At 36.2% G+C, this 22,595-nt stretch overlaps 1 protein-coding gene across 3 annotated transcripts in view; it reads right to left on the bottom strand.

The window, feature by feature from the left end:
- The window catches only part of CEP192 (centrosomal protein 192), a 60,601-nt gene that overhangs the window by 4,035 nt on the left and 33,971 nt on the right, over positions 1 to 22,595 (bottom strand). For all 3 annotated transcript variants that reach the window (XM_027742931.2, XM_039387090.1, XM_027742932.2), the window contains exons 30-43: positions 22,204 to 22,464; positions 21,875 to 21,984; positions 19,689 to 19,798; positions 16,779 to 16,908; positions 16,041 to 16,213; positions 15,583 to 15,706; positions 12,376 to 12,481; positions 10,799 to 11,003; positions 9,152 to 9,231; positions 8,181 to 8,276; positions 6,520 to 6,639; positions 2,612 to 2,730; positions 1,594 to 1,717; positions 1,092 to 1,150 (exon numbers count right to left, since the gene is read on the bottom strand). In XM_027742931.2, coding sequence (XP_027598732.2) covers positions 1,092 to 1,150; positions 1,594 to 1,717; positions 2,612 to 2,730; positions 6,520 to 6,639; positions 8,181 to 8,276; positions 9,152 to 9,231; positions 10,799 to 11,003; positions 12,376 to 12,481; positions 15,583 to 15,706; positions 16,041 to 16,213; positions 16,779 to 16,908; positions 19,689 to 19,798; positions 21,875 to 21,984; positions 22,204 to 22,464 — 1,817 coding nt within the window. The remainder of the gene's footprint in view (positions 1 to 1,091; positions 1,151 to 1,593; positions 1,718 to 2,611; positions 2,731 to 6,519; positions 6,640 to 8,180; positions 8,277 to 9,151; positions 9,232 to 10,798; positions 11,004 to 12,375; positions 12,482 to 15,582; positions 15,707 to 16,040; positions 16,214 to 16,778; positions 16,909 to 19,688; positions 19,799 to 21,874; positions 21,985 to 22,203; positions 22,465 to 22,595) is intronic.

Raw genomic sequence — 22,595 nt, 5'->3', positions numbered from 1 at the left:
CAGATCTAGCTAGTTATCTTCATTTGGATAGATTTTATCTTGGTCACTACCTCCATAAAAAAACCCTTCTGTGCCATCTCATGTGAAATATTTTTAAAAAATGACAGTTAAATAAAAACACTGGAACACATGCCTAAGTGGAGTTACAACAATTTGCATTGATAAGTGGCCTTAAGAATACCTTGAATACCTTTGGCTAACACCACCACAGCCCTGTCTTTATAGTAAATGCCAAGCAGATTAGGAGTCAGAATACCTAGCTCCATTTAGAATTTTGCTCCCAATTTTTGTCCCGTATACTCCTAGTTTCCCTGTGTTTAAAATGGGGACCCTGTCCAAACACTGAGAATGTATGCTGTAAAACTTCTAATGAAATGGTTGCATTTCTGCCTTCCTGACAATCCCACTGTTGCAGATAAGCATGTGAGATGCTATACTTCTGGAAGAGATGACTAATACTACTGTCAAATACTTGCTGTAATGAACTCCACAGATGACTGGGTTTATTTTCAGGGATTGTTACCACCAACTCGAAAATTTCTTTTATGCAGGTAAAATGCTGAAATACTTGGTATGACCAGGCAATTCCACTGGCTGCTCAAACCTTGTATTTGCAGAGAGTCTTTGATGCAGCTCTGCAGGTTTGTCAAATTAGAAGCATGATGAAGGCAATTTGCTTGGTCTGTTGTGCAGAAAGTATAAATGGAAGGAATGACTTGATTGTGCACAGCATGCCAAATGGTTACATGAAGCATTAAGCTTAACATTAAAAGCAGCAGCACTGTTAGAAACAATTTGCAGGGAAGAAATTGGCAGATGCAGAAATAACTATGTGGTCTCGTTCTGCTTCTAACCAAGATTAGAGAGTACAGCTTGGCAAGAAAAAAAAAACCAACAAAAAACCCTCACACAAAATCCCAAAACTTAACTAAAGAAAAGGCAACAAAAAAGCCCAACCCTTTACCTAGACAGCAAGAATATTTTTATCTACATCTTAGCACTGTATATATACATAAGATATTTATCTTACTGAATTACTTGGTTAATTTTTTTGTTAGGAGAGAGAGAATGTTAGCATATGCATCACTCACCTTAGAGAGTATTTCAAGTGCTTGATGTAGAAAGGCTCTCTGGGACTTAAAAATTCCAGCTGTAATTTAATATGAAATGCTTAAAAGTGCACTATATATATGCCTATCATATTCAATTTATGACATGCTTAAGATAAATCAAGTCACTCACAAATACAGTCGTACACAGACCCGTGGTGTAAAAATAAAGAATGCCCACACTTGTGAAAAGAAAAAAAATTCTTATCTCCGTATTTTAATGAAGTTAAGAAATGAAATCACTATATCAGAATAATAACAAGCCTATATTATTTTTTCAGTTGTAAACATATTACAAATAAATTCAGTTATTCAGTCACAAAAGAGAAAAATTGCAGGAGACTAAAATTCTTCAAGTATTGGCCTTTGAAACTAACAAACTAAGACTTGTACTACTGCAATCTTTGTGAAGAATAAAGGAAAACAAAAAACAAGAAACAGTGCAAATGAACTATCTGTTTAAGATAAAGTCTGTCAAACTTACCACATGTGTTTTAAGCGAATTATTCCGTAAGTTGACCTTTAATGTACATGTTTCCCCAACTCTAGCTGGAGGAAAAACGTAGAGGTCTTGTGGTGCATATACCCCTTGAATTATCTCCTTTTGTCTAATTTGAAAAAGGGATTTAAGATATTAACATTTCTGACTTATATGATCTGGATATATTGATTGCATAGTTAAAGATAACAGGTGTATTTCCTGAGATTAAATCAGGAAAAATGGAAAGATCCAGAAGATATCAACTCTCTCACCTTAAGTTCTATAGGCAAGATATTTTAGCCAGAAAGAATAATGAAAGCATCATGTGGCATACAGTCATTTACTTATACACACTTTCAAATTCTGAATTTTTCCCCCATATGCTTTACTAGAGAACTAGACTCTTCTCAGAGATGCCATGTTTAACCAAAAAATTTTACTCCCCCTGACATATTCACATCATCCCACAGGAAAAGAACTGAAAATTAACTTAAGACTGAAGAAGAGTAAGGTTAAGACATGCAATACAGTGGTTTTCTCAGAATTGACTTTATAGTCGAGTCTCCAAAAGGCAAATATAGAAAAAGTATCCACAAAATTCTACTGCCGATACCAGTTCATTTACACAGCATATCACAGTCAAACAACTTAGAAACCCAATTGAAAAGGAGAAGCCTGTGAGACTGAACAATACAGAGCCATTAAAAGGTTTGGCAAGTCTGTTTTTTGCAGCTGTTTACTCTTTAACCTGGAATCATAGGGTCATTCAGGTCAGAAGATACTCAGGTGGTCTCCAGTTCAACCTCTTCCTCCAGTCAGGGTCAGCTGTGAGGTCAGACCAGGCTGCCCAGTTAGATCCCAAAAACTTTCAAGGACAGAGACTTCACAGCCTCTCTGTGCAGCCTGTTCCACCATGTAGATGTCCCAAGAGTAAAACAGGTTTTGGTTGTGGGGTCAGGTTCCACCCCCAACCCTTTTACCCAGTTGCAGACCACTGTTTTCAAGTTTTGTCCATACATACCCTATTCTTGTGCGTCCTTCAGAGTAAACTTTCATTTCTGGTATAACTGGAAGCTCAGTTTTTTTAAGGGCACTTGCAGAAGCTTCCACAACTGGAGTTGCACTTTCTGTTTTAGCACCCTATTGGCAAAAATAGAGAAGCCTGTAAACTTCACATTCAAAAGTATTTAAGTATTCCAGTACGTAAGTCATTCCCCTTACCCAATCCAAGACCTTTTATTTAAAGTATAATCTTTCAGGAAAAGGAGAGTCTGGATCATTGAGATAAAAGCAATAATTCAGGAGGAATACTTTAACGTGCTTCTGTGCTTTATGAATACTTATTTGTTACAAGACAGTTCACAACAAACTAGCAGTGCAGGTGGAATCTCAAGAAGGCTGCTAGCAACAAAGATTTTACTAAAAGCCAAAAAAAACCCCAATTCCTCTGCAGATATTCTGCCCATATGTCTCAAGAACAACCAAGCTGGCTAAACAACTGCTCAAAAAGAAGGAAGGCATAAGTCAGCACTATAATTTGAATTCTCACAACAAGAAAAAAGCTTTGTAATAATTTTGTATTATGAACAATATATCCTTCTCAAAGAAAGGCCTCTCCAGAGAGGCAGAATCAGATAATGCATTATAGAGTATTTGTACACTCAGAAATTAGGCCAAAATATTCACCATCATCAGGATGCCCATTTAGTGTATTCTAACACAAGGAGATCAGATCACCCTAAGGAAATACTTAGCAAAATAACCAATTTCAAATTCTGCACTGCTTAACGAATCTAGCCAGATACTGTTTGGAGTCCCTTGGGTCACAACATCTTAAACAAAGTTAAAGAACCGAAAGAACCTCCTACACTTACGGTTGTACAACATTATGGCAATTTCTGAAATGGTGCTGACGTTTTAGACAAGCAGTTGATTCCCTTACGCAGGGAAGATGAAAAAAATAGATTCATCTTCAATAGAGCTGCTATGACAAACTTGTCTTTTAGGCATTCATTTCTTCTATTGAAAGAGCTGCTAATCAGTCTGTCAGAAATAGCAGCAGCCAAAAAAAAATTCTTAAAGAATATTTTTCAGTCGCAAATAACCCATGAACCCCAGTAGACCCCAATATATAAAGACAAGAAAGGACTCGCACGTGTCTTGTTTCCAGAGCTTTTAATATTCCATGTAGTGAAAAACTACGGGTATCATGCCTCTGTTATCATTCAAGTTCTGATTTATCAGAAGGCAAGTTGACGGCATGAGAATAAGGTACATTATGGAAAATTATCAGAAGTTACCCTAGTCTTTTTAAGGGCATCTTGAAGTATTGCGTGCTTTACCATAGCCTATACTGAATTCTCCTGTTTCAAATGGAAGCAGTATGTTAACATTCCAAATGATTACAATTGAGTTCTGCTGCCCCAAATCCACCTCAGAAGCACAAAAATTTGTATAGCTTGAAAATTGGAATTATTTTCCTCACAGAGTTTAAAAAGATTTTTTCCCCTTCCCTCACTTCCGGAATACCCAAAGGTGATCAAGCTTTGTGCTGCTCATAATAGTAATCAAATCAAGAACTCTTTGTTAGCAGTAAGTTTTGTGTTAAGCATAAAAGCATCTCAGTTTGCTGCAAAACGATACATGAGCTGTGTAACTGCGTAACTTTTTAAAGCATATAAACCATGTAAATTAAAAAATAGCACGCACTTAACATCTGCAGTATCTTAAACAATAGCAGGGGTTCTTTATGAAGTTCAACTTTCTACATGCTAAAGGAGCAGACAGGACTTCAGTGCTGTCCCAGCCTTGTGGTAGGTGCTTGCTAGTTCACCCAGAAGGGACCAATAATTAGACCAAAATACCAGTCCAAGATTTCTGTGCACAATGGCAACAGTCACTCTTAGCTCAATGATCTTAGAACAACCCCCAACAGCAGCCCAACTAATGTTTCTCAGGAAAAGGAAAAAACAAAGTTTTAATGACTAGTATTGAGAGGTTGGGGCTGCAAAGCACATTTCTTTTCCTCTGGGACCAGTTTTGGAGACATGATGATCTGAGCTCCTGATTACAGTTTCCAGTGGTGAGAACTGCAAACACATGCAGAGCATAATCAAAGGTACAGTTAGTTAATTTTTCAGGAAAAAAATAAAAGTGGTATGTGCCACTGATTTTCCTAACTTAACCTTGTTCTTTTAGTTCCTTCCTGAGCTCTTCCAAAGTTTTCATTTCTTTTGAAGTGGTGCTATAAATAAATGCCACTCTGAATGACAGTCAGTCAACTCTTCCCACCTGATTCTATCAAAAGTCACATTAACCACAGCTGTAGCCCTCTGCCTCAGCAAAACCATCAGAATTCAAGTCCTTTCCAAAGTTGTAGTAACACTGTCTAAACCCTTGATCCCTAGGACATAACAGATTATAATTGACTTGTCTTCTCAACTAAAAGCTGCAACAATCTGAGTAAAGGTTCTGTGTAGATCCCTCTCCCAAAGAGATGTACAGTTCCTTACTAGTTGATAAATAAAGTACTTCCTTTTCAAATCTTTCTGAAAATGATAGTGACATGCATTTCAAGTATTTTCTACAAAATTTTTCCCATGTGCAGAGATGCTAGAAAGATCTAACTGTTAACAGCTTTGAGAAAAAAAAATCAAGAAAAAATCTGACACAGTAGTTCAAAAACATTAATATCAAGTTATGCTGCTCAAAGATCTATAAAACTGACAATTAGTCACGTTTAAAGAAGAGAATTCTTTAAAACTCTAGAGTTCTGTTGAAGAATTAATCTTCTCCCTATTTCAACTAGCTTTAAACAGACAAACGACTTAGATGTTTTCCTCACTTTCAGGGAAATTATGTTCAAAGAATTTGATGAAAGCTGAGTAAAAAAGCCTCCCAAACCACACACTATACAGGACTTTTATGCCAAAAGTCAAAAGTTATTTAACTATCTTTTTTTACAAGCACCCTTTTCAACAAAATTAATTTGGAAAGAACAAGGATCCTACAAAATAAAATGTAAGGTACCCCAGCAAGAAGGGTAAGTAAGGTTCCTACTACTGCAGCAGCCTTGGTTCTCTACAGAAAGATCCCAAATCTTTGTCTGGGCTTCTGAGAAAACTCAAGTCAAACCCTCTGGAAAGGACAGTAAAAGCACATATAGTAATCATGCAATACTGCATGTACAAAGCTCTTCACATTCAGCTTATTTAACTAATCATTAGAACTAATTCTTTCTTATGGTAAATCCTCTCTGTCCTATGTAAATTTTTCTTGTATTGATGGTGAGGTAGGGATTAAAAGCAAGGTAAGGAGAGAGAGCACAGAAAACCACTTCTAAATCCTAACACTCTTCTTCCAAGCCTTACTATAAAGTTTGAGCTGAGGAACAACAGGGCAGCAAAGGAGAGCTCAAACCCAATTGCTTCCATACACAAATCTCAGCATCACACCCCCACCCACACTGTTACTCTGATAAAATACTGAAACAGGTTCATTTAGAGACATCTGGATACCTCTAATTTGGATATTAGAAAATTCCAAAATTGCATTTACATATTATAGCAAAGGGCAGTTACTTTGCTATTTATTTACAAAGATAAAACCAAACCACTTAGTGTTTTATACAAAAAAAATCTTTGCCTACAGAAACAACTCCTCCTGAAGGCAAGTTTTCTCTCTACTTTGAGAAAAATAAAGTTTTACATCTTACATGGAAAAAGATAATGCCATAAGCATATCACATAAGCAAGAGAGAGAATGTATTTTTGTAACATAAGAAAAACAATACAATTTAGCCCAATAAAAATATTAGCAGGGTTGGGTTTTTTCAGATTATACCAGAGTATAAGAGTACTGTATAGTAAAATCAAGATGTTATCAAAAATTTCTGCTCAAGACAGCATTTATAGCATTTTATATACTCACTGTCCCAGAAAGCTGAAATTTTAATTTATGTTTCCAACTAGGCTTTTCAACTGGGTGACACTCAAGGTCCCAGAACTGGGAGTAATCCCCTTTATCTCTAGGTAAAAAGATTACAGCAACCTACAAAAAAAAGAGAAAAATTTTGCAGAAGATTATTAAAATACCCTGACATCTTTACAATTTTACCTGCAAAAAGTTATGGTTCAGCCAGCAGAAAATTTACACACTATAGAACATACATGCCACACACAGGTGATCTTGCAGAAAACAATACAACTAAACAAACTAGTCCTCCTTTGCCTACAAGAGAAAATATTGGATGAAACAGGTTGCGCAAGCAATTTCAAACAAAATTTGAGTTCAGCTAATCTGCTTTAAGCAAAGTCAGCAAGTGCTTGCACAATTACTTCTATTAGTAAAACTGAGGAAAAGGGGACCAGGAGGGGAAATACGTGCAGCTGAAAAACAGCGATACCTTCCTTCATCTGTCAACTAAGCTGTGAACAAATCTACCCCTCCGGTGCCAAGTCTGTAAGTACATTGTGCTACAATTCACTAGAAGGCCTGACATTTAAACCATCTTGCAAACTATGAATTTGATCATTCTTGAAGGTCACCTATGTAACAAGGGTTTGTCTCCATAACACGCTGTACCAGGTTAATTCAAGAATAAACTTGCATTGTTTTTAAAGTTGAGGTTGAGGGAAGAAAGAGAATGAGAGCAGCAGATTAGACGAGATCACTACAACTATATCTAATTAGCCAAATATCATATCCACTGCAAAAAACAGCACATCATGATAGCACTGTACCTTATCAGCTCCAGCCAAGAGCCTGACATGCCAATAACATAAACGTTATCCAAATAGGCCTGAACTAGGATTGCTAAGGCAAGCACAACTGTTTAAATTCAAATAATGGTTTGCAATAACATATTGCAAACATAGTATATTCCATAATACTATGGAATTACTATGAAACTGGACAGGAGTAAGTTTTTCACTCTTGTAAATAGATTATGAATTGCATCTTCACAGAAATAATGTCATAATAATCCACGACAATTACAAGATAGGTGCTTATGAAAAGGAAGAGATAAAACTACACAAGAGAAGGTGAGAAAGGGAAGCCCCTTACAAACCCATTCACTATGTCCTTGGATGTGCCTTATAATTGTGGTTATGAAACCCTCTACTGGCCAGGAGATAAAACTGTAAGTCAAATGAAATCCAACTTTAGGAACAGACAACTGTTCTTTAAAAAGTATGACAGGAATGTTTCTAAGGAAGGAAAACCAGTTCTCACATCAGTTTCATAAGAACCCAACATTATCTGAGATTTTTCTGCTGGACTTTTACAAAACATTTAAAACAATTTTCTGTTCTAAAATAATTTGGCGTTAAAAAACCCCCAAGAGTAACACAAACACACCACCAAGTTGAAATCAAACTACTTTGATTGCATGAATTCTTAGAATCAGCTCAGCTGACATTATAACAGCTGAGATAAGCAGATACTGACTACCTGATACAGACTCCAGAATCCAATACTGAAAGTGCAACATTTAATCATTATCGGATAAAATTTTTTTCTCATTTAAGATCCTATTTTACAGTTGAGATACACTACTATGCCTGAAATATTTATACATGTCAGTTTACCTTCTCTTGTCCATGAGCTTCAAGAGTACCAGAAACACGGGAACAGCTGAAAGCAGAGTAAGTAACCCTAAAAACACTACCACTTCCATCCACATCCTGCAAATAAAGGTATGAGTCAGATTCAGAAGGCGAAGAAAAAAAAACGAAACAAAACAAAACAAACAAAAGACCCAAAAAACCACAATACACCCACACACACCCTTGCAAAGGGCTGAGGAAAATACACCCAATCAAGCTGCTTTCAAGTAAACAAGTAATATTGACTCCCTAAAAGCAAATTAATAAAGACTGAAACTACTACATCTGTGCAGTCACCATGACTACTGATGCAGTTCAGAGGTGGTGCAGTGCCTGGAACATGACATACTCCATCTTATGGGGTAATGCTAAGAGTGCTATGTAACCATTTTTCATCATTTCATGAGAATTGACCACAACAATTCTAGCATAAAATCAAAATTATCATCACAGCATTTCAGACTACCAAAAAAGTAGGGAAGCTTTTACAAATATCAATAGTACAGCTACAGTAATTGCACAGGTAACAGCACTGTAATTAAAATATCCTTGATGTAACTCAAATTACCTGCAGAGATACAACATACAGCACAATTTCAGCAGCACAAGTCTCAAAAGAAGCCAAGTCTAGCATTCTGGATCCAAAAAGAGACACCTGTCTTTCATGTGTGCTTGCTTACTTAATGCAATCTGGATGGTGATACTGTATGAGCACAAGCAAACTCTGTAAGCCAGTAAATGAACTAGAAACTGCCTCACAGACCACTGACTGATTCACAGTCAAGGAACCACATTAGAGATGAAAAAGGAGGAAAACATTTTGCCAAGAGAAAAAAATTTTGTAACTGAGGTCATGCTCGAATATATACGCTTATTTGAGAGGAAGTAAGAAGAGAGGAGTTAAAAAACCCCCAGAGATTTGCATAAAACTCCCAATGCAAGCATTCACTCACTTTAACATAAGGTGGTGCAAAAGATGACAAATTCCACTTCACGTTTTCATCCCCTTTATTCTCCATTTCCAGGTAGCGCTCTGAAAGTAACAGATTAGTATACTAAATCTCTTTGTTCAAGTATCTCCAGGAGAAAGAGTTTAAGCAGAAACTATGTTTCTAGACAAACAAGTTTAATGGAAACAGTTTTCATGGTAACAACCCAAGAGCAGACTCAAACAAAGCATGCTGTCATAAAATTCCTGAAAGCTTATACAGAAGAAATCTGGAAGTTTTCTAGGGAAGAATCTTATTGATGACGCTTACAAGAAACACGGTGAAGCCTCAATCTCACCCTCGATAACCCTCCAACAATAATACATAATCCTCTAAAAGAACCTGAAGCATATCAAAGAATGGTATGTCATTGCATTGCTGACAGCTAGAAGTCAGGCTCTTATAAACCCAGAACATGACAAATAGCAGAGAGATCTAAGTCACCTCCAACAGTCTCACTTGATAGCATTCAGGTTTGTGGCAGATACCTTCACACACCAGTATACAAAAAGAAACCAAACCACCACACCACACACCACAAACAGCTAAAAGATACCTAACTCCCCCCCACCCAAAGATAGAATTTGATCATTCAGAAACAAAAAACTCAGAGTATTCCAGTTTGGGACCAAATAAAATTACACCAAAAAATCCATTCTCATCCTGGTATGGATTTGTTACTCAGCAAGAATTAACAGGACAAGATCATCTCAGTCTAGAGCAGCACTTTCAGAAGTTTAGCTGCATATATACAATATATAGGACATTTATTAAAAAAGGAAAGAAGTATTATATTACAACCCTATTCCACAATTTTAGCAAAAAAACTCCAGATGTAATTGATAAATTAAGCTTTGAAAGACCTTAAGTCTGTTGGATGAAATGTAATGTCAATGAGTCATTAAGAAATCCCTCCTTACCTAGAAAAGTAAGTGCTACAAAACAATCTGGTATCTAGATAACAGAATGACGGTTTCATAGAGTTACTTTGAGAATTTTAGGCATTACTGGAATTAAAAGTACAGACCGAGCATTTCAGACTCCATTACCAACAGTGTCCTCCTCAATCACTATGTACCAAAACAAGGACAAACAGCCTCAGAGCTGATATTCCCCCTGTTTTAAGGAAGAACATATATTTCTCTGCTAAACACAGATAGATTTATCTCACATCTTAGGGACATCAACACAGATGAGAATGGATCTACTCCAAAAGTGCATTGAGCCAAAAGAGCTTCAACTAGACGCAGTAACCTTAGAACGCTCTCTTTGCCCAGGCACAGTAGAGCTGCACTCATCGCTTAAAAAACTGGCAACTTACCTGACTGTATGCAAATTTTTCTGGGGGAAAAAGGTGTGACTATATACTGTATAAGGAGAAAAAACAAATGAAGAAAAAAACAAGAAAAAAAAAAAAAAAAAAAAAACAACAAAAAACCCCAACATTTGAAACTGAAGACAGAAGGGGGGAACTAGACATTCACACTCATCAGACTAAAAGAACAAAATTAAAGTCAAGGCACTCAAGTTTCCAAACATGTAGTACAGTAAACAAAATCTCTGAACACATGATATTACAGATGTTGTAATTTAATAAGTAAGCACTATTACCTGAGCTTTGGCCAGGTCTTGTTTTAGGAAAAACAATGTTTCTGTTCTTTATCTCCATTTTTGTTAGACGGAGCCTGGAGAGAGGTTTTTCCACATGAACAGTAGAATTTTCTGACTGTGGAGTAAATATATCACATCTTCTACATGGAAAGTCTGCTCCAGACACTCTGTGTGTGGCTGCCTCTTGAATATGCACTTTAACAAACTTTTGCACAATTTGGGGAAAAACAAAGTTTTAAACAGTGAATATTGATATATTAACAAGTGAAAACATTTAGCTCTATTTCCCTGAGCTGTAAGAGCTCAGGCTCAGCTTTACATTCCAATAGAAGAAAGGTCTCATATGTTAAATCAGGCCTACTCCAGCCTCAAAAGCTAAAAGATTCTAAGACAAGTTTAACTCAAGAGAAAAGGAAGACTTACTGAAAACTTGCTATCTACACATTTTAATTCAACAGGAATAATAATTTTAACTAGTTTAACTGACAACTCCTACAACATTCTCTGCTTGCAGAGAATGGAAACAGGGCTGCCTCATTCAGAATGAGCTTTGTATTCATTTCTGTACATAATTAGCACTTTAAAAAGTTTCAGTTAATGCTAGTAAAACCTTAGCATACTTTTTGCTGATTCGGATAGGTAGCAAATAAATGGCAAAAGCATTATCAACTACCAGATCTCTTATAATTTGATTGGTTTTGCTACATTCTCTACACTTGTCCTATTAGATTTCTTCAATCCTTTTCTCATATTGTAGAGCATAACGTAGTTAAATGTGTGTGTAATCATCATTTCATTCTCAACAGCTTCCCTGTTTGTTTAGGTTTTTTTAAGGTAGCTTCCAACTGCTCACTTCCCTTCATGAAGAAGGAAAGCAGATACAGTGTTTTAACCTTCCAGTGTCTTATTTCTCTCTCTATGCATCGTTACAATTAACCCAAAATACATATTGGCTGTAAAAATAAAAAAAGAGGTCTCTTTCTTTGGGAGACATAACCAAGGAGTCCTTCTGCTTTTATACTGATGAAAGAAGAAACTGTTGGCTTTCTTAAATTTTATTTACATGCCTTAATTCAATCAAGGAAAGGTCTTGGATTAAAATCCATGAGGAGCAAGAACCTGTTCTAGACATTCTTTATCACAGACTTGTTGTCCAGAAGGTTAAGTTTACCTTATGGGAGGCCCAAAGAAGCCATGGTGACTTGTCCAATAACCTCTTTTGGCTTCTTTTATTTTAAAACACGACATAGACTACTTTTATGTGCATGTGTACATACATACACTTAGCATTTTAGAAAATGATGCCTAAGGCAGTGGTGGGTGTAGAGATGCAATTTTGTTGGCAATTCAGCTGAAGCATTCACAAAGTTTTCCTTCAGAGATGAATGAACTAAGAATCTCATTTTGCAAAACAGCATCTCTACTTCTATTCTTTTTTTTTTTTAAAGAGAACTTTACAAATTGGAATGAATAATGGAAGTTGACTCATACCCGAAAGGTTTTAGCAACATTATTAGACCTTATCTGGCAAAGTAAAATAAACAGTTGCAATGTCCAGTCTCAAGTAAACCACGTACCTTTAGTCCATTACCACTCTGGATATAGACTAGGCCACTCCAAGGAACTAATGAAGGCTTTGTGGCAAGTGTAGGATTAGGACTCACCAGAATTAGTGCACTGCTCCTAATGAAGAAAAAAACCAAAGCCAGCTAGCATGATCCTCATGTTCCTCATGTTAGAATGAGTATCTACAACAGATCTCACTACCCATCAAAAAAGGATGCACTTCTAGGATAGCAGATAAGTGAAGATGCTCTAGAGATAGTTAAATTTAAGGTATTCAGATATCCAATATATTATTGAGCTTTAGTAGCCAGAAACTTAATGCTAACACATTTAATAAATCTGTCATTGATGATTTTATAAGGGTCAAAGGGGAAAAAAATAAATCTTATCTATTGTTAAACATATACAACCAGACAGACCACGTAAAGTAGATATGTAATTATATGTTTCAGGAAAAAAAGCTTCAATACTAGTCAACAAGGGAATGTTGGTGTTCAAACAAAGTATACTGCATAAATTGCACTTCAAGAATTTTTTAAACTAATTCTAGTTTTAGAGAAGCAGATTGCTTTCCTTCCTCCCTTACAGAACTGATCCTGGAAAAAAAAGCGTTTCAGTTTTATCAATGCTTTCTGTAGTTATCTAGAGTAGAAGACATAGAAGAGCCAAAAATCAAGTAGCAGTAGTAATGAAGTCAGGCAGTCATTTAAGCAGTGAGAACAAATTTTGGTATATAGTGTTCCATACTCTGTACTAGATTCATTTAAATAAAGGGGAGAAAGTTAAGTACTGAAGTATTTGAAAAATAAGTGCAAAATCATTGAAGTAAAGGTCATTAGTTGTATGTGCACAAAAACACTCAAGCTACGCCTGAAGAATTAGCTTAATATGCCATTAGCACAGCACTTCACATTTGAAAAATTTAGCATAGGAACAAGATGAGTTCCATAATCATCCTCACAATATGACCATCTCTACAAACTTCAACTAACAGATGTTAACAGTCTTAAATATCAAATCTGGATACTGGTATTTCCTTAAAGAATTCTGAGACTCTTTTTGAATTTTAGCAGTTTTCAGAATCTTTTCAGTCACACTTATGGTTCTCTCTCATGTACAACTGTGTTCACGAGAATATGCTTTCTTAAGTACACACAGTACCTGTTACCAGAAACCATTCCACTGCCTTTGCTCCTAACCAGCTTGTCTTGGACATTTACTGCAAACTTCTCACAGAAATCCAACTTGCATGCGGTCACAAACCACATGTCTCTCAGAAGAGACATGTCAACCTAAAGACATAACCTTTGAGAACTTTTATTGCTATGGAAAGGAAAGGAGACTAGGGAAGAAACATTTTCCAAAGGTGGCTCTTGCAGCCTTTGGAGATTCCAACAGTTCCCACTCCAAAAGTGCAATTCCTTTCCCAGCACTTACCAATACTCTCAACACTGAGGCACAGCAACATTATCAGAGGTTAGCTTCAGCTCATTTCCACAAGAAATCTCTTGGAATGGTACCAAATTCAGTAGGGACCCAGGTTTTTGATATTCCACATTCAGGCAGGTTAGAGATTTCCTTTAGCTCATTCCACAGAAGTTAAGGGGTTTAGTCAAGATGAAACAGTGTGATCTGTTTGCTCTAGCATGACAGTCAGTCCTTGATCCCTAGGACCTTCTTTCACCCTCACTGAGAAATCAGATCTTCTCCTTTCACGGCCTAACTCAGTTCAAGAATTCCGTTGGCTCCAGCCATTGCAGTGCATAGCATAAAAGATCCTGGCTGGATGACTGCTCTTGGCACTGCAGGGACATGGTCATGAAAAACAGAAAATTGGGCAAATGCAGTTTGCTGTGCTTAAGTCAGCTGTTCCCACGGATCTGTTTCCTACTTGTGGACGGACCTCTGTTCTTGATCCAAACTAGTTACTTGGACCCAACATGTGAGAATTCAGCCCACTCTTTTCCAATGAAGAGAACACATTTTAAAATTCTGCATTGCAAGAAAACTGCTTGCAGAAGGCCCTTTAATACCCTCTTTTTAGGAAATCATTCCACAGATAGTCCTGAATGTAGGGTATGAGACACTCAAAACATCCTTACTTTCACAGCTACTGGGTAGTTGTTCATTGTTACATCTCTAAGACCGTTTGTTCTTGGCACTGATTGAATCTGCAACGAGGTAGATATCCTAGCCCTTCCACGGAGCCCTATTTATTTTTTTCTCACTAATGATGAAAGTTTCCCAGCAATTTACATCTATCTGAATATGAAATTAAGTGTTTAAATATTATCAGCGATGCAGGACTGAAGAGAAGTATGTTTGGGCAAATGTCTTCAAATTTAAAGCAACTACTTAAATACAACTCTGAAAGTAAAACCTATTGTTACTGTGGGAGACTTTTTTTTTTTTGGAAGACGAGTCTAATAACAGTCTTAAAACTTTTTCTGAACTGACCTTAAAAATCACCATAAATTTAGAAGGGAGAGGTGGGCAGAACTTTCAAGTGTTAATTGTGAAAGTCTTTGCTGGCATCTGTGAAAAGTCTCATACACATATGCACTGATATTATGACTACTGTGCCAAAATACTGCTAATTAAGACATGGGCAAGCAGACACTGGCTTGTCATTATTTTCATACCTTTCATTATTTCATTGAGAAGCCAAAGGTTGAATGGCAAAACCCAGTTTTGTAAAAAAAAAAAAAAAAAAAAAGATATCCCACAGTCAAGTTCTGAGGAATATCAGCATTTTATAAGAACTGCTATTTTGGGGGTTGTTTGTTGTGGGAAGGGAGGAAGTCTTTCTTGTTTTTAAACACCCAGGCAACTTTTAAACAAAAAACTATTGCAAAAGGACATCTTAAAATCTTCAGCTTCAATGAACACCCAGCTCCTGAAAAGTTATGCAATAATAATAATAATAATAATAATAGCACTTTCAGGCATAGAAAATTCCTGGCATCCACGTGGGTGACAGAAGAACACTCTCTATATACAGAACCATAAAAGGGTAAGGTCCTAAAATATAAAAGCTAGATTTGTGTGTTAGTTGATAAAAAGATTAACCTTGCACTAAAATACTTAGTTTCAGGGCATAGCCTAAGCAAACTAAAGTAAATTCCTAAATTAACTACATTACATACTAATTAAAAATAAATTCCTCCAAAACCTCCTCACACTTTCACACGTAAAGGAACTTATAGAAAGAAACTTACTCTGGTTCAACAACTCCATGTTGTGGGGTTATAGTAAGGCAGTGAGCTGGCCAGGAAAGCTCAAATGTCAACATTCTGTTGGAATTGTTGACAACTTGCACATGTCTAGTATCCGCTGTTCCACCTGTAATACAAAAGAAAAAAAAAAGGTAAAACAAAAATTCAGAAAAATGCCCAATATAGAGAGATGCACCAATTAAAATATTTTCTGCCCTAATTTTACCTTCGCAATGCTTTAAAAATCTTGATAGGTACGCAGTGCATACTATAAGTATACACACACGGAGCACACAACCTCTGACAATTGAACCAAAACTGTGTTCAAACCAAGTTTACTGTTCAGATATGAACTACTGCAGAAGATTACTGGCCAAGTCACGTTTCCAAACACAGTATGCAGTACAGTTATCTGAATACCACAGTGGCCAATTCTATTCTATTCTTTAAAAAATACTTACCAATACAAGGACACGTCAAAGTCAAACAGTCAGGTTTAACAGCCCAAGTCTGTTGAGTGTCTGATTTATTCCGAACCAGATCATTAGTTTTTACAGATACTGAAGGACCCTGAGGTCCCTTAACAGGAAGAACATCCAGAGTTGCATTGGTATGTCTGACAACGTTCTCAAACCTGAAAATAAGATTGTATTAAAAACGGTAATAAAAATAACTTATGAGTAATTATAATAGCCTACTCTTAGTATTTCTTAAAATTTTTATTATTTATAAAAGACAATGTTCTTTACACGGGCCTTCAATGTAATTCAATTCTCCATTATTAAGTAAAAAATAATTCAGCAGTTATATAACGACACAGCTTTTTCACAGAATGTTTGGAAGTGGAAGGTCCCATTTAGAATGGAAGGTATTAAAATAAACAGTTATCTTCAGGAGATAATAATGTAAAATAATTTGAATAAAACAGGTATAGAGGAAACAAGTACCACAGGGAATAAGTCAATGCAAGTTGTGTTTCACAGAGTGCTGTGCAACACATGCTGGAGGTCAGGAGGAACCTCTGGAGATCACCTAATCCTGACATCGCTGCCCAAAGGAGAGTCAGCTACAGCAGAACATTGATCAGTCAGTTTTTTAATTACTTCACAGATGAAAACTTTTCAGCCTTTCTGGGCAACCAGTGTTTAACCACTCTCACCAGAAGAAGTTACATACATATAGTTACTAACTGCAGTTACCTGTCCAATTCCAAATGACGTCCAGGAGAGTGCTGATCATAAGTGGAATATCCAACCACAGAAAGGATAACCTTTTGCATATTTGCATAGAAAAGACAGATATCATTTGTCTCCCGTGGGATATCACATACTAAAAATGAGAGTAATAGAGCAAATCTAATAAGAACAAATCTATAATACCCAGAAATCACACAACAGAGATTTAGGACAAAGACCTAGTTAATAATCTGTCAGCTAAGATATCCAAGATCATTCAAAAATTACTTCCTGCAAGATCAGTTATCAGGCATAATTCAATATTAACATCAAATTTAATACTTAAATCCAAATACGCACCAATTTTAACTTTTTTATTATAAGATAGATCTTTTCCACCTGTACACAAATGGTATATACTAATTATTAAAGTTAGGTTTTATCTTTTACCCTCACAATAAGACCATTACATTCCTAAGGCTTCACAGAAAGAGATTCAGCTTTAGAGAATTATTCAGTCTACTCAATCTAACACCAAAAGGTCAGGAACATAAGAGCATGATGTAAAAATAACCAAAAGTTTCATTAAAATGTTTAATAGTCAAGTTTTCTCCTTTGCTTTGAGTCATTTAATGCTGAACAAGCAGAATGAAGTGACCATTTCTCAAGGGATACATTTGTCTCAACTGGTATTTCCTTTGCTACTTAGTAGATACAAGGGACAATTAATATTGTATACAGCTACTACAACTGAGCTACAGATAAGACAGATCAACATCTCTTGTAGACTAGTGTTTTTAGTTAGAATTTAAATGCATCCAGAAACTTGTTAAAAAAGCTGTCTTGCAAAATGGTGTCTAGCAGAATGTGTTTTTTGGAAGAAATAATTTATTTATTCTGTCATATATATGAAAATTCAGACTGAAAGTATACTCTTTCTTTAGGATGACCATTATTTCTACTCTAAAGTGTCTTTTATTCCCTTTCCCACCCTCCAATGGAATTCCATTGAGTTCAAGAAATCCCAAATTTCAAATAACCCATTAAAATATTTAACACTTAGAGCCTATCTCATTTTCATCAACTTAAAATATCAAAATGGCTACTTCATGGTATCATTAAGCTAAAATGCCAAGGTCACACTGCACACAATTCCAGACCCAAAGTGTCAGACCCAAATCACAGCATACAAACACCACGATGGTGCCACCCTCACAGTCACGACACACAAAACCGATTTTATACAAAAGTTTAAGCACTATAAAATACAGCAAAGTACATCATATGATACCTAGAAATGGGCAAGAGGATCTTGCAAATACTACTTGATAAGAATTCTTTCCCTCCTCTTTAACGATACGTCCATATGCAGACAAGATGTTAACACGCTTTGGAAACTAAATTCATTTTTGACAACCTAACTACCGAAGTCACAAAACGTTTCAGGTTTAGAATAAAAAGTTCTGCTTTAGAATAAAAAGTTGTGAGATGTTAAATAGCAACAACCACTGCCTCTGTTCAGTTAGTCACTGAAGCACACTTTAATAACTAGAAACATATTAGATCGGAATGCAAAGGATGTTTGATTAGTGTAGCAAACCACATTAGTGTTAGGGAGTAACTGAGTCTGGCAGCCTCGCAGACGTGCCACAGGTCCAACCAGTGGCAAAGCTGAGCATGTATTCCCAGTAAGCAACTCAAGAGCCAGAGCCAGTCAACAGAGACCAACACAGACAGAGACACTCAGCAAACATAAACAGCACCAACGGCCTCATCCTGCTTCCCTCTCTGCTGGTCAGGATGAAGACTCAGGACTGGGAACATACAGGTACAACAAGGATCCTCCAGCTGCTGGCCCTAGACCACACCACACTGATGGATCAAGCAAGCAGACTAGTGAAAATCTGACACCACACTATTTCAAACACTAACGCTAGTGTGCAATTTCTTAATTTTTTTTTTTTTTCAAATACCTCCGTGGATTAAAGCACAAAAAAGGAAAGGCACTACCAAAACTAGGGATCCAACCTCACATTAATGCAACCCTTAGAGCCAAGGTATCCTATTCTTCGAGCTTTTATCAGCATCGTCTCTTTAACAATCTTTCATTTAAAAGGGGCAAAAAGAAAAAGAAGTATTTAGATTTGAAAAAAATAACTTACTTTTCAACTATAAGATAGCACCTTACAGAAGAGAAAAAAATCCTATTTCTTAACTCCAGGTACTATTATTAGTTCCTGCAAAATATTAGACTTATAAGAATATGTAACAAAAAACAATTCTGTAGATATTCCCACTGAAAAGTCAGTGAAAAATAACCTGTGTAAAATAAGATTGTACTATTCACACCAGACATCACTGGGTGACAAGAAGATAAGGAAGGGCTTGAAATTTGTATTATTGTTAAAATGAGTAAAAATAACCCAGTTTACTAAGAGCTACTCTTCCAGCACTTCTCCTTGAAGGCCTATTTGCAGTGCTGTACAAGTCTGTTTCCTGGCTTTTTTTATAACAATGGCCTTCACCTCAAATTAATTGACTGAGTAAAGAAAGAATACATAAGAGAGCTGTATTTCACAAAGTCAGGAAAGTATGCCCTCAAAAAGAGACAAAAAACTCCACTAAGATTCAAGAAGAGGGTCTTGTTTTCTACAGAAAGGACAAAAAAATTAAGCTACCATTAGCAAAACTCTCACAGTAAGGCAATAAGAGATAAACAAGGATGCCTAGACTCTAACACTGGTTTAAAACTTCAGCTGGACAGGGGAGAGAAAACACAACGAAACTCTGCCCAATATATCTGTCCAAACTGAGAATTTTATATCTACATTTATAAAGAAAAATAGTGAAGAAGTAACTAGGACTCAAGCCAAAAGCACATTTCCCACCCAAAAACAAATATTAGATTTTTCTTTTAAGAAGTTATAGGCTTACCTTCTGTCACAAGCTGCTCCCCTTTAAATTCTTCATCAAATACAATGTTTCTTAATAAGCTGTTTTCTGGAATTATGTGTTTTTCTATCTCAGGTTTATACCTCACAGCTCTGTTAAAGACAGAAAGAAATAGGAGTCATTAAATTACAAAAAGTACTAGAAACAACAGTTTGAAAAGATTGATAAGATTGGTAAGAATCCAGCATAATTTTCACTCAATCATTTCTTGACTACACCAAACTCAAATCTGTGAGCATTCGTTTGAAAATGAAGTCTTTTCACAATTTTAAAATGGTTAAAGAAATACCTACCCTATAGCTGCAGAGTAAAGGAAAACACTGAAATAATGGTTACCATGTGTTTGTCTTTCCATGATACTTGTTCTCTGCTGTCAGTCATACCTACCTAGATTTCTGCTAAGTACATTAGGCATTTGAGTGATGCTTCAATCACCACAGGAAGCAGAGAATGCTATTTTTGTTACAAGTGAAAGAGGAAAAATTCACTAGTCAGTGTCAGAGTGGCAGCAGGTGCCAGCCAACAGCAGGAACACAAAGCCAAGGAGCATGACTGCCAACAGGATAGAAAAGACTGGGAGGCACAAGGATAAATAGTCCTGGGAAAAATGGGAAGCTGCAGGTCAGTAAGAGGAAACCTGGCACTCAGATAGGGTCAGAGCCATGGAAGGGGAAAGAATATCTCAGCACTACTAACTCTCAGTTCTAAGCTACTTACCAGGCTGCTGACTACATATAATACTGGAGTGAAAAACTTGAGGCACGAGTTGGCAGAATAGGCAGAGTACTCATTTCACATTCCTGTCCCTAAGTCCCAAATCATGTTCTTATTCTAGAGCACAATTACATGTTTTTATGTAACACGTAATGGAATTTAACTGCCTTAGAGCACTCAGTCATCACAAGAAATACACATCTCTTTTAAATAATTAGGCACATTTCAGAGAACCTCCCACCAATAAACAACCAGCTAGACCACTATTTTCAAGAACAAAATGCCATGCCTGCTGACTAATAAAATCAACAACAAATCATTTCGCTCACATACCAACATCCAGAATCTAAATAGAAAACGTTTCCGACACTACCCATGTAGTTGCATTGGGCTTCTAAATGGGTTTTCTGTTGATCTATAGATCAAAACTTTTCCCTAAACACTTTCGCCTTTGGAGAATTCCATGATAGTGAACACTGCCTCATACAAAAGAGTCCAGGATAGTGAGAATTGCCTTACACAAAAGAGTTTATACAAAAATTAGGAACAAGCATATTCTAAGATATCTGAAATAAACCAGTTTCCTATTAAGGTCAGAAATGCAGCTACGCCATGAGCTTTTTGTTTAAAGTCATGCAGATAAATTCAGCTATGTTTAATACCTCATTTTGATAACAATATATACAATGACTTTCACACACTGTCAGGCAATCATATCTAAAAGCATCATGAAATAATGCTGTTCTGAAGTTTTGCACTGAATTATGTTTATCAGCACCTTAGTGCTCTATGTAGTCCTATCATTCTGCATTACACTCTAGACAGCACCACTCAAAGAGTGCCACTTAAGTCATTACAAGCAGAATTTGCCCTTTTTGTGTGTGAGTCATACAAAATGAAATTCAGAGTAACGCAGCCTCTATTTAAGATCAGCAAAATATTTGCTACAAGTTCCCTTAGCGTGTTACGAGCATATGTGGATGTTATTTCCCTCAAACACACATCTACTCAAATACTGTCTTCGTCAACAGAATTCAGCAAACCAAGATGCGAACCTTGTTCAAAACTTAATTCAGTACTATTCCTTTTATGAGCCTTTGCAATACATAAGTAACTTCAGTTTTGAAAGAAAAGAGATACCACACAAATCTCTTTTGATACAAAAAAGAAAACATACCCCCAAAACCCAAGACACTTGAATTCAAGAATGGTAAAAGAATAAAACTCTTAACTAGGATTGTAGCTACAGTATGTAAGCAAAGACAAATGAATAAACCAAACCCCTCATCAACAACTTACAGATGTAACACCTAATAGATCTTTCCATATCATCACTGTCTTTCAGTTTGTTCTTGCTATTTTGGGAAGCATGTTAAGACCATACTTGTGGCAGCACACACCTCTAGTTCTAACTTCTTATTAAACATCTGTCACAATAGCAAAGCATATCTTACCTGCGATACTGCTGCCTAGAAACTTCATCTCCACAAAAAAAAAATACTGTTGATACCAGCATGTTTGTTGTATGGAACGTTTCCTTTGGATTCCATGTTACAGTAACCACCTGATAAAATAAATAGACAACATACTCAGGAAAAAAAAAATCTTATTGTTAGTATGAATGTTTGGAATATGAGTCAACAAATTACTGCAATACAAGTGAAACAGGACTTAATAAAAGTTAGGTGAGATTTTAATACAGAACTAGTCAGATATTTTCATTGATCATACTTATTTTCATTTTAATTAATACAATATGCTCCGAATCAAGTACTGTACTTACTTCGTGTGTTCCTTCTCTTAGTACAAACTTCTCTGGAGACACAACCACTACTTGAGGATCCATCACTGTTTTGGTCTGTACATTTGCCAAGCACAGTGCTCTAACATAGGCAGCCCGAGATCCTGTGTTTCTCACGTGGAAGGAAGCTTTCCGCCATCTTGCCGACAGTAATCCATCCAGTGTAACCATGTAACTGTGGGACAACTTTTTAACATTTTCTAAAATTATATTGCTTGTTCCTCCATATCCAGACAATGGTATCTGGGAGAGAAAACAAAAAAAAACACCACAAAAAAAAAAAAAAAAAAAAAAAATTAGTAAAACTTTCGTACAACTATGGAAAACTACATAAAGTTACAGAAAAACAAATGACAGTGTTTAAAATGTGAACT

Source organism: Pipra filicauda, unplaced genomic scaffold (genome assembly GCF_003945595.2).
Source record: "Pipra filicauda isolate LSUMZ 115617 unplaced genomic scaffold, ASM394559v2 scaffold52_size3558583_pilon, whole genome shotgun sequence".
In the NCBI taxonomy this organism is placed as follows: Eukaryota; Metazoa; Chordata; class Aves; order Passeriformes; family Pipridae; genus Pipra; species Pipra filicauda.
The sequence above is the reverse complement of the archived record's forward strand: the minus strand, read 5'-3'. Positions and strand labels throughout refer to the sequence as shown.